Source organism: Gadus morhua, unplaced genomic scaffold (genome assembly GCF_902167405.1).
Source record: "Gadus morhua unplaced genomic scaffold, gadMor3.0, whole genome shotgun sequence".
Taxonomy (NCBI): Eukaryota; Metazoa; Chordata; class Actinopteri; order Gadiformes; family Gadidae; genus Gadus; species Gadus morhua.
The window spans coordinates 12501-25804 of NW_021964101.1; the positions used below are offsets into that span (position 1 = coordinate 12501).

Sequence of the window (13304 nt, forward strand, 5' to 3'; positions counted from 1 at the left end):
GAGGGTGGGACGAGACACACAAAGGCGAGGGGGGCCAGCCCACGCACCGTTTGGCCTCCGTGCTTTTCGGTAACGCTAATCTGATTCCTCCCGCCGATACGACTGACGAGCGGCGGCCGCGGCGCCCTTCAATGGCCCCGGCCGCGGGTGAATAGAGAGGGCCCCCCCTTGTTATCTCCCCGCGCCGGGCCGACACACACGACCGCGGCTTCAATTGTGTGTCGAGGAATACCCATAAAGGGACATCCGCTTTGAAGTGATATGATTCCAGAAGGAAGAACTAAATAAGAGAGATGCAGCGCGGCATAGCTGTTGTGGTGTCTTCGGGCGCGTCTCGCGCATGCAAACAGCGTAGGCTGCTTTTTCCTTCTGAGAGAGAAGTTTCCGGAAAACATCTGACTCCATCTGATTGATGGAGGAGTTGCGAAAGCGTATTTCCCTAATGACACTGTAACTGGAAACACAGACAGGTGCTGCTTCATAATGGTGTACCATTTCTTCCCAGTTTCCACAGTCTTCTGGGTTCTTTCGCGCCAGAGCGGTCGGCCATATTGTGCACACACACCACCAGTTAAACTGATTTAAACATACATATTTTAAGAGCGGGAATGCACCAGTGTGCCTTTCTGAAGCGTGATCATTGTGCCAGCAGTGTGTTGTCTTCATGAATGCAAAATGAGGCAAGGTTTTAAATACTAAATTGGCTGGCTGTGTATAATTGAACAGGAAGGGGGATGTGTCCCAATGCCCACGATGTCATTTCCTCCAGGACTTCCAGGCATCAGAAACAAGTTTGCTTGTCTCTTTTGTGTTCTGTCCCTTCCCTACCCTTTCTGAACACATGCGTCTCTTTGTTCAAACAAACATTCACCAGCTCTGTGGAGGCGCTCAGAGGAGACATTAAAACACATTGTCACCCGGACTCTGACACGGAACAAAACAGCTTTTATTGAACACTAAAACATTACAGGAATGGATGGAAAGATGCAAGAACCGTTGCCATCCTTCCCTGTAAGGTTTTATTTATTTATCGACTCAAATTTTTTCTACTATACTGAGTTAATATTAATTTAATATTGAATACAATTTGATCCGAACTTGGTTGAACAGAATCCCCTAAAAAAAGTAAAACAGAATAATAAAATACATCAAAAAGGATAAATTCATACGATATAAAATTCTCTCTTTTTTTCTTTGTGTGTTCTCCTCAGTGGCATCCCTCACTATCAGTGACCTTAACCTCACCGTATCTCCCTGATATCACGCATGTTTCATTCCCTTGGCCATGGGTTTGCCTTTTCCGCGTCTTTAACTCACAATATGCGTTTCAATCCAGGGACAAGAACATCAGGCTAGACTGGTAGCCAGATAGGGTATTGTTCCAGGGTTAAACAGAAAACATGGAAATCATCCCATGCTTGTGCTCGTTCTATGTACCTATCCTGTCGCGATCTCATGGAGGAGAAACGTGATGAACGTCGATAGTCTGACAGGCCTATCAATCAATCTTTCATCTACCTTGCCACATACCCCAAACATGTCCAGCACAACGCACATCTCTCTCTATCTCTCTGCCTCCCTCTCCTTCTATATGCTTCACTCTCTCCCTCTCTTTCATACTATTTTTCTTTAACTTATCTTTTAACGATCATCTGATGCTCGTCTTTCTTTCATCACTTCATCTCCCCCTCCCTCTCCTTCCCCTTTTATTTTGATGTTTTGCATCATTTCCCTGACTCCAGTCCTAGCACTCCTCCTCCTCCTCCTCCTCCTCCTCCTCCTCCTCCTCTCCGTCCCCCCAACCCCCCCAGACTAGCAGACTCCTTTCCCCCCCTCCCTAGCTGCCCCCCCCTCTCTCCCGGGCCACAGATCCCCAGGTGTGGCTGCTGCTTGGAGGGGAGGGGAGGGGGGGGGGAGGATATTAATGAGAGGAGCCTGGAGGTATTGACTTCCCTGGGAAAACACGGCGCTCGGATAAAAAAATCAGTGGCCAAGCACTGCAATAACTCAGCACCCATCGATTCTTCCAGGACCCCCCCCCCCACACACACAGACCCTCCCCCCTACCCCTACACCTCCTCCCTATGGGCTTCATTGATCCAGGCATTACTAGCTGTGAGGCCATCGACGCGGGCCCTGATGGCCACCGCCCCTCGGTCTCTGTCGTGCTCACCAGGGGCTTGATGGGGGGGACGGGGGGGGTCACGACGGACCGACTAGTCTACACTGAGATGTTCTGGGGATTTTAATTATGTTTGAACCGCTCGCGTCGGTTCATCTCTTTCTATTATTCTTACTTTATGTATTCTATGTGAATCATTCGACGTTCATTTCATAGTAAGCAGTTTGCTCACGACGGTTAAACAGAAAGGTTTGGGTCCGACCTCGACGCTCGCCCGCACAAAAGAATACATGAATTGAAAACGCATGTTGAGAAAGGCATCCGACGCACGTTTATTGTTCGCCGGCCGGCGAGACGGAGACGGCGTGTCACCTGACTCGAGCCGTGTTGTTAAACAGCAGAGGTCGCGGCGGGCGGCGGTAATCACGCCGGCTCTGGCTGGTGTCGCTGTCTCAACACGGACGCAGCGCGCCGGCCTATGAAGGATGGGGTTCTTCTTAATCAGGTGTCCCCCCTCTCTCCCGAGCTTTGTCTCCCTACCATATTTTCGTGTTTCCATTGGGCGTTGGGAGGGGCGTGGAGCGAGGACTCCTTCGCGGAGGTAGGCGACGAGGAAGGAACATTAAATTAAATTATGATCGCTCCGCAACCAGAACATAATTCCTGATAATTGGGCTCTTTTCTCTGTCTTTGTTTGACGGTAGGTTTAAGTATCCTAGCCCCCCCACCCCCCCCCATGTAGGCTTTGTTCTGGCTCTGGGGTGTCAGAGCCGTGATGTATGTTGGGGGGCTACGGGCACTGGGGTTGTTATTTCCATAGCCTGGAGGGGGGGGGGGGGTAGGGTGAACCTCTAGGGCAGCATTTGGCAAGCCCCAACATGCCCCCCCCCAACCTCCACTCATAACACAAACACACACACACACACACACACACACACAAAGACACCGCACATACATGTAAACACACACGCTCACAAACATGAACCGCACACATGTACACAGACGCATACACATAAACACACACAGACACACACACACACACACATCCACACACACACAGACACACGTGCGCCACATACACACACACACACACACACACACACACACACACACACACAAGTACACCCACAGACACATATACACACCCACATGTACGTCAAGCACACAGACACATATCGGGATAGTTGCCAAATAGCATTGTGTGCTGATCCGCAGGCTTCACCAGGGGGTGTGTGTGTGGGGGGGGGGGGGGTTAAGATAGCAAGGTGATGTCATAGCTCAAACCATTAATTTACCGCAAGGTGAGGTAGAGGTACTCAATAACATCTTTCGGAATCGGAAACCCGTGTGTTTTTTCCCCAGCCATGCGAGATGTGTGTTTCGGCGCGTGAAAAGCACACCGTTTTGTTGTTGTTGTTGTTTCTTTCTTGTTGTTTCCTGTTCATGCAGCCGTGCGCTGTGGCTTGACTGCTTTTAAAGTGTTAGCTCTCAGGGATGTCGGATAGCGAGGCTGTCACCCCCCCCTCCCCCCCTCCCCTCCACTGGCTCCGGTATCTGCACCTCTGCTTCACACCTGCTTCTCCTGCTCCCCCACACCTTGTCCCCCCCGCACCCCCGTCCCCCATCAAGGGGAACAGAAGGACCCAGCAGAAACTGGGACTTTATTAGTCCCCGAAGAAGAGAAATGTGTGTGTGTGTGTGTGTGTGTGTCTACATTCCCCCTCATCAGCGATATATCTGTATCGTAGTTAATCTTTCAGTGGTATCGTTTCAACAAGAAAGCAATAAAAAAAAAAATGGTCATGAGCAATTATAATGAAGATTCTTCTATTTATTTGATGCATTGAAGGGACTGTCGATTATTAGGGTTATTAGGGTATTAGGTGATTTATAAATTATTATAAATCTCATTTATTTATTTTACATGTTTTGATTACATGCCTAAATCGATTTCTATCTAGTTGGACCTGGTGGTTCCAGCCAAGTTCATTCGAAGAGAGGAAGTAGACTCAAAGACAGATGGCTATGGGGTTATGTTGGTCTTGTGGGGGGTTTTGGCGGTCGGGGCACACTTCGGTGGTGGCAGAGGAAAGGTCGTCAGCCCACATACAGTATTTTCCATGTGGCAACTATACCAGCGGTTGTATGAGGCGATGAAAAATAAATAAAAGCTGCCAACCCAGATAAAACTGTGTACCTTCCACGGCTTTCAGAACTCGGTGCAATAGTGTCTTTGCCTCCATCTTCCCAAGCAGCTAACACTATAAAAAAAATAACGACTAAAAGTTCTTTGCCTTGTCCACGGACAACATGTCTCTCTCGGATGAAAAGTGTTGAGAAACAATGAAGCACTTTGTCACGTAGTTACCCGCGTTAGCTGGACTGAGAGGCGTGCATGTGGAAGGCATTAGCAGAATGTTCCAGCTAGGGCCACTGAAGGTCTTGAGAACATGTAAGAAACTGGACCCAGTTCTCACCACTGGGACCTGAGACTCAGTAGACTTTTATTTGCTTTTACATTTTATATAATAGTATATATTTTTTAATTTTTTTACGTCAGGTTCTATTCATTTCCCCTCTCTCTCTCCCTCTCTCTCTCTCGCTCTCTCTTTCTCTCTCTCTCTCTCTCTCTCTCTCTCTCTCTCTCTCTCTCTCTCTCTCTCTCTCTCTCTCTCTCTCTCTCTCTCTCTCTCTCTCTCTCTTCTCTCTCTCTCTCTCTGTTTTTCTCTCATCATCGATTTCTCTCTTCCTCTGTCTCTCTCTGTGTCTCTCCCTTTTTCTCTCCCCCTTTGCTTTGTGTGTCTCATTAGTTCCTGTGACACATTTAAAGTAGCATATGCTAATTGAGTTCTGATTTTTTTTATTGTTTAATTACTGTCACCGTAACACATGGAAGCAATTAACTTTTAGCGGGCCCAATATCATCTTACATGTACCGTTTTCGTGGAATAGAGCGGGATTTTTTTTGACAGACACAGCCCAATATTAATCATTGTTAGGACACACACACACACACACACACACAACACACACACACACACACACACACACACCACACACACACACACACACACACACACACACACACAGGTGCAAGGACAAGCAGGCAGGCAGGTAGGCAGGCAGGCACACACACAAGCACACGCACACACACACAGACACAAACACACACACACACACACACACACACTTACACATATACACATACACTTACACAAACACAAACACACCTGAGCGGTAATACTACATTTTGCATGCTCTGCGTTCGAAGCTCACAAACTGAGAAAAAAATACACCATCTGTATCTCTTCATCTCACCTCCTTCAAAGTCTCCTTGGCTGTCTCCTGTCTCCTCTCCTGTCTCCTCTGAGCCGGCTGGTGATGCAACCCTTGTGATGCCAGGATATGTTAATCTGCTCAAGTGAATAATTACCTCCTCTGTGCCTTGATTAGCCCGGTGACAGCCGGGGACTGTGTGTGTGTGTGCCTCAAAGAAACAGCAACCCTCCCCCCCCCCCCCCCCTCCCCCCCGCCTCCCCCCCCCCCCTCCCCCCCTCCCCCCCCAGCCCAGACCTGAGTTGAGTTATTATTTTCCTGCTTCTCGGCCGAAAATGCCCCCGCAGAAACACTAATTATCTGACATTAGTTCCACAAGTTAACTCCTTCCTCTTAAGTGGGGCGCCTGCACTCTTTGATATATGGAATGTAGCGCGTCTCTGTCGAGGATCGGGGTATTCCCCGGACGAGGAGCACACTTCTGCTGTCTATTAAAAGAAGAGACGGGCCGTAGATCAAAGCCGGGCCGTAAGCACCCGCGGTTGCTACATTACCGCCAAACAAATGGTAGCGCTAACCACTAAGTGGCTAAGTAGCGTCCCAGCGCGCGCGGGCGATCGCGCCGCGTCGGCAGCGTCGTCGTAGCGCGTCACTACTTCTAAACTGTGAATTTAAGTTGAGCATCTTCTAAGCTGGCTTCGCTGGCGGCGCTTTTGTGCGAGCCCACCTCTGTGTTCAGGGGTGTTCAGCTGTCTTGGGAGAGGTGTGTGTGTGTGTGTGGTGTGTGTGTGTGTGTGTGTTGTGTGTGTGTGTGTGTGTGTGTGTGTGTGTGTGTGTGTGTGTGTGTGTGTGTGTGTGTGTGGGTGCGTGGTTTGTGTGTGTGTGTGTGTGTGTGCGCGTGATGTGTGTGTGTGTGTGTGTGTGTGTGTGTGTGTGTGTGTGTGTGTGTGTGTGTGTGTGTGTGTGTGTGTGTGTGTGTGCCTTTAGCTGTGTGAGGCCTAATGGGAGGTCAAGTAGACGAAGTCTGTTTCGTAAATGTTGCCGTGGCAGCGTCCTTGTGGCTCCGTGTTTTGGTCTTCATTAAAAGCGAGCGGTCGGAGAGGGAACCAACCCTGCTTCTTCATCTTCATCGTCTGCTACCTAAACCCCCGTGGTCCCCCATCATACCTGTCAATCACAGTTTAAAGTTCATGAAATTTCTATGAGCATCGATCGAAGGGGTGTGGGTGTGGGTGTGAGGGGTGGTGGGTGGTGGGGCAGATTGATCAGTTCTCCCCCTCTGAGGCCCCAGCCCTCTCCATGGGCGTTGAGATGGATTTCATGTTTCTTGCGTTGGAATGTTTGCGTGCGTTTGATGGTGAAAGGTGTGTGAGGTTATTTCTATGCTGAGTTTGCACGTTTTTTTTTTTTGCTAATGATTGTTCATAGATTAGGCTTAAATTAAATATAAAAGATAAATGCATACAATTACAATAAAGACCTCTTAGTGGATATAGATTATGGCACATTTATTGAATTAATATCAGAGTTATACATATATTCTAATATATTTGTGAATCCAACACATATTTAATAATTATAGTAGATTAAATTATAATATCTTTCCAACACATCATAATCTTTTTCAATGTTATGTCGTTTTATTGCTATTAATACTATACATATTCCTCGTTTGACTCTACTGCGTTGCTGACTGCATCAGCCTGTGACTCCGGCATGCGACTGGCTGCGTTTTGTATCGCCCGGCGGAGAAAGAAAATGATGAATGAAAAGAGGAGACGCGATCAATAGATTGGTGACAAGATGTGAGGAAAGGTCACGGTCAGCTTGTCAACAAGCCCGACACCACCTACGTATATACGCCTGCACGCCACTTGACCAAACATAAAACACATCAGTCCGTTCCACTTGAGCCCCCCTCCCACCCCGCCCCCCCCAAACACACACACACTGTTGCACATCTGCCAGTTCCTCCCCTCCCCTCCCCTCCCCTCCATCAGAGAATGTAAGGACGGAATTATCGGCTGCACATGCGGCGGCCATGGGAGGCCAAGCGAGACGGCCGCATCAATCAGAAGGAGAGGATGAATACGGGAAATTGCGGCACGCATCAGGGTGGAGATGTGGGAAGGCTCTTCAAATCCCTGTTCATTCCGATAGGCCCCGGCCCCCGCCTGGGGACCGAGAGAGAGACAGAGAGAGACAGCGAGAGGAAGCGAGGGAGAGAGAGACTCAGCCGGTATCTGGTATGGAATATGGAGTCCATTTGAAGTGTAATGTAGGGGGAGGCCACAGAGCGCCGGCTTGTGTACGAGGCGTGGCGATGCCGGGAGATAAAGTACCTGAGTTAGATTGCGGCCCCTCATTGGGGACATGGCTGCGCCGACAGCAAGGCCATCACCCAGCACGTACACAAAACAGAACTAAATATGCCAAGGTGAGGAACAGAATCCCCACAAGGGCTGATTTCATCTCCGTCTCGGAGCGCCGGTAAATATGGAAGGAAAATGTACAATCAAAAAACATAAAAAGGGAAAAGATTCCCACTTAGTGTGCGAAACCAGTGAATGGAATAGAGGGGGAAACGGTACAACATAAATAAATGTAAACACTTGGAGTGCTTGGATGTAAACAGAGGCTTAGCTGATATATACAGTGTCCTCTGAAGCATGGAGCCCCTGCATGGGTCTACCCACAGGCCACGGCTCTGACTGGGGGTAATGAGTGTGTGGTCACAACCCGATGATCCGCTCCGTCTTATCCCTCAACACATCCTGCCTTCCCTTCTTTTTGTTTGTACACAGTTGTTGTTTTAAGAGTTAAAGACGGTGGAGTCATCTCATTTTAGTTACTCACTTCCTCTCCTCTCCTCTCTTTATTCCCTCGTTCATTCCTATCTTCTCCCTCCTCCCCTCCTCCCTTCCCTCCTCCATCTCCTCTCCCCTCATATCTCTTCTCCTCTCTGCGCTACATTCCTCTCTGTGAGCGACAGCCATTCTCTGCCAGGTGTGTGCGTCTCCACTCGGTGATGGCTGTGATGTAACACTGTGACCTCATCGTGAACTCCGTGCTGACCTCTGGCACCTGCTAGTCAGTCTGTTTGTGTTTCTTGGCGGCGATGGTGCTGGAGACAGCCAGGCGTCGTCATGGGAACAGGCCATAGCCTGGGAACTCTGTTCTTCAAGGATGCTTATAATGGGTTCTGATGATCTTCTACCAAAGGGGGCCGTGGGGGGGGGGGGGGGGGGGGTCTTTTCCTGTGTGACCCTGAGATCATCAAGACAAGAGTTTTGTTTTGTCTGAAAGCACGTGCATGTTAGGCCAGTGGAAGTGACACAGGGTTGGGGATTCAATTACACATTGCCTCACACAACCACTATTATTTTATTTTTTTACACTTTTACACTTACTTTTGCTCCCAACTTTTCATGCCGATGAATTATTTTCTCTTTATGTCATCTCACATTTGTTTTTCTTTCTGTACTCTCTCTCTCTCATCTCTCCCTCTCCCTCTCCCTCTCTCTCTCTCATCTCTCTCTCTCTCTCTCCATCTCTCTCTCATCTCTCTCTCTCTTTCTCTCTCTCTCTCCTACTCTATCAGTAAGTCAATCTCTCTCTCTTCTTCTCCGTCGGAGGGAGGGAGAAAAAGAGAAAATGCCTATCTGTCTCTCGCTAAGTTACTCTCTCTAATTCTCTCTCTCTTTCCTTTGTCTCACTCTCTCAGTAAGTCACTCTCTCTCTTTGTCCCTCCCTCTCTCTGTTCTCTTCATCATTAGTCGCCTGATAGCAGCACTTCATTCAGGAGACCGTGGCCGACCACTTGATCACGTTCATAGAGCGGGGGGATAAAGAGAGAGTGGGAGATATGGAAAGAGAGAGAGAGAGAGCTAATAAAGGATGATTCAACTTTTGTTTCACTTTCACTCTCTCTCTCTCTCTCTCTCTCTCTCTCTCTCTCTCTCTCTCTCTCTCTCTCTCTCTCTCTCTCTCTCCTTACACTCTCCACTCTCTTTCTCTCTCTCTCTCTCTCTCTCTCTCTCTCCCATCTCTCTCTCTCTCTCTCTCTCTCTCTCTCTCTCTCTCTCTCTTTCTCTCTCTGTCTCTCTCTCTCTCTCTCTCTCTCTCTCTCTCTCTCTCTCTCTCTCTCTCTCTCTCTCTCTCTCTCTCTCTCTCTCTCTCTACTTACACTCTCTTTCTCTCTCTCTCTCTCTCTCTCTCTCTCTCTCTCTCTCTCCTCTCTCTCTCTCTCTCTCTCTCTCTCTCTCTCTCTCTCTCTCTCTCTCTCTCTCTCTCTTCATCTCCCTTCTCACTTTCTCTTCCCGCGCGGCTGAAATGCCTTTCACTGATTTTGTTAGAAGATACATTTTATTCTAATGTAAATGAACAGATAAGTACATGAACACACACATTAATATGTAAAATGAATGAATATTTAAACACACAAATCAACCAAATAAACCACCCCAAGGCACACCACAGACAGAACATGACTGGCCCAACCAAAATAAACCAAAGCACGACAAGAAGAGAAGAGATCAATAGGAATTAGGACGGAGAAAGTGCCACTGATGCCTGTGATTGGAGCATATGTTTACACTACATCAGGCAATCTGTCTTCATATGGGCTGTGATGGTGCAGGGGGGGGGGGTCAGGGGTGGCTCAGCCAGTCGCCTCTCTCCAATTACCCAACCTCCTCTGTGCACCGAGGCAGCCGTATCGATTGGCTGGCTGGATCAAGCCCTCCCCCCCTCAGGCAGCCAACGGCGCGCTGAGCAGGTCAAAGTGTGGGGTGATTTTAATAAGGACAGGGTAATGGGGATTAATTTCAGGGAGAGGAGGAGGAGATTGGGGTCTACCTCCATAGACTGCGTCTCTGTATCTCTGCCTCTCTTTGTCTGTCTGTGCGTCTGTCCTTGCGTCTCTGTGAGTCAGTCTCCTGTCTGTCTTTTATTGTTTTCCTCCTCCTCCTACTCCACTCACGTCCTGTCTGAGAGCCGTCTCCATGCGGCTTCCTCATCCTCTCCCCTGCCATTAATTCTGTGCAAAGGTAAATGGCTTCTTTATTCAATCGCGGCCATTCCCAGGGCGCGTTTCGCTTGTTTTACGGCGGGGAAAGATGTGTGCACAGCGCGCCGACAAGCAATTGAGTTTGAGAATTTGGTTGATTACGCTCTCCGTATTGTCCTAACACATTATCTCCATCCATGCACTCTGCATCCTGAAAAGTCTCTTTGGGATCACAGGGAGGAATCCCCCCTTCACGCCGAGAGTCTAATAGATTGTGGCCCCGCTGTAGTTGGGCCCCAGCGCTGAGGGGCGGGAAGCTCAAATACAACATGGCAGCCAGCTTTGGCGGGGAGCCGTCAGCTTCTGTCACCTTTAAGATACCGACCCCCTCCTACCTACCCCACCCCTTTCCCCCGTCGCTCTCAGCCTCAAAGCGCCTCTGACGCCACCTCCGCCTCCACCCTCGCACGGCGCCACTCGAACCAGGCTCTGACAAATTTGATTTAGCAGCTCGCACGGTTTCTCATTCCCTGGGAAAAAACAAATATTGTTATAATGGTAATAACATCTATTTGCCGGCTCGCGACCAAAAAACAGCGTGGGCCTTTGAAAGAGACCCCGAGCGCCAGCGTATAGCCGCCTTATTCTTATTCATGAATGTGACGGTTATGCATATTAGCGCAAACTAGCTATTCTACTCACCGACATTTGGTGTGTCAATCATCCTTACAGGGTACAAGAGCCACTGGTGACAAAGGCCGAGTGGGCCCGATCGGCTGACAAATTGTCCCCAAAGTCGAATTTGACAGCCTTTTATGATTAATGGACTTGATTATGGAGAAATGTCTTCCTAACTCATTTCCGGCAGTTTTTCTTCGCGCTCCTCGCTGGGGTACCGGCGAGAGGAGGCGGAATGGAGATGTGTTTTTTGGCGGTGGCTGAATGAAGTGAGGAAAAAGGGTAGCCGCGATGGGAAAGAAGGGGAGGTTCAATTAAATTAGTTAGGAAGGCACTCGAAAAGGGAAAATGAGACAGGTTGAGTGTAAGGTCTTGCGCTTAATGAAGAGGGGAGCGGAGATAAGAGGGATGATGGGGGAGAGGGGTTGTGGAGGGCATGGGGTTCGGTGAGGGGGGGTAGTAGCTGTGCTATCACCTCACAATGTGTCTTCTCTCTACACGCTGCTTCACAGGTTATAAACCGACGTCTTAAGCCATCAAACTGACCTTCAAACTTACGTCTGTAATTACTATTGTTCCCATGGTCGAGGCAAGATAGTCTAGTGGTAATGGTGATTCCCAAGCAAAGGGATATGGGTTCGAACCCCAATGCCCACAGTCTACCTGTACATAACCTTGAGCTTAAGTTCTCTCATTCCCCGTTGCCATTATTGACATGTATTTGAAAACAAAATAATGAACGTCACTTGATGAAAGCTGATAAATAGTAGCAGAGGGCTTGGATCTTCGAGGTTGTTTGTTCAAATTCCTGGCAAGAATAAATGAGAAGTGGAGGGGATGGAGCAAGTCGCGTCAACTCCATTCACATTGGTATGGCTGATCAGTGGAAACTGTTTCAGACAGCATTTGTCTTACTGGGCGTGAGCCCGGTATCGCTTTCAGGTATTTCCCAACAAGGCCGAATGGTTATGTCGGAAAGCTCAAGAGCTTGGACACATTTCCTCCAGTGCTGTATCTGTAATCTCCCCTCTCCATTTTGTTTTTATTAAGTTTGACCGTCATTTGTCCTTTCAAGTGTCCCCTAGTGAATCCTTTACGTGTAGCTGGTTGGACAGTGTGTAACAATCTGAATGCGAAAGTAACAGCGTTACCTTCATAAGATCAGGTTCTCAGACAATCTCAATGTCGTCTGGCAATTTTTTCACTTTGTGTTCAACAGTTAATTTCCTTTTGTTTCTAATCATGGGATAGGAATATTACCCTGGAGTATATGGAAACCTATCTCAATATTAGAACATTGTTCTTTTAAGCTTGAATGCTAACGGCTGCAACGTTCTGTGTTGGTTCCGCAGCGCTGAATGAGCCCACCATCGACTACGGCTTCCAGAGGTTACAGAAGGTCATCCCCCGCCACCCCGGCGACCCTGAGCGGTTACCCAAGGTCAGTGTCCACTTGACCCTCGACAGAGGTCATACTGCACTTCTAGTTTGAACCTCCCGTTCAGTTACCCCCACCCCTCAGTTGAAGTTAATATCATATTTAACAGACGGATTGGCATTCATGCATCACTCTCGTCTGAGTCAGTGTGTACGCATCGTTTTGGATTTGATTTTGAGTCAAATTGAACGGCTTTTGGGCGCAGTTCCATATTCCACAGGTTAGAGGTGCAATTCAAATGTTGGCGATTCGTGCTGTTTTGTCCCATCAGGGCTACCGTAGACCACCGGGGTCTAAGGCGCTTAGTGCATTTTAGGGCTACTTGAGTGATGTAATATAACAGGGGGGCCAACCTTGAGATGCCTGATTGGATTTGTTCGTTCTGCTCAATACGCTCTTGGCACTCGGAGGCCATCTTAGTGCCAGCCGCTGAATAGTTCAGATGGCTCCTATAACTAGGACCAGCTGTTTAGAGAGACAAAATGCTACTTCCTGAATCCAGAACCCGCTGCCGTCCCGGGCTTCAGAGGCCGCTCTACTTCCTGCCTGGAGCTGGAAATAGACATGGTGTATGTGTCTGATTATAAACAACTGCCAATGAATATTCACGATGCGTTCGCCAGCGCCCGGGCGTAAATGGAGACGGAGGAAAGGCCTTGACTGCAACCTGCACTCTTGTGTAAATGTTTTCTAATTAAACACACACACGCCCACAAACACACACATAGATACTCACACACACACTCACTCAACCACACACACACACACACACACACACACAC

General features: G+C 48.6%; 1 protein-coding gene across 1 annotated transcript in view; it reads left to right on the plus strand.

The window, feature by feature from the left end:
* LOC115539032 (transcription factor COE1-like) overlaps positions 1-12553 on the plus strand; it is a gene marked incomplete at its 3' end in the record, with an annotated part of 19270 nt that extends 6717 nt beyond the window's left edge. The window contains exon 5 of the mRNA XM_030350229.1: positions 12437-12553. Within this exon, the coding sequence (XP_030206089.1) occupies positions 12437-12553 (117 nt within the window). The remainder of the gene's footprint in view (positions 1-12436) is intronic.
* Positions 12554-13304: the final 751 nt, after the last annotated feature.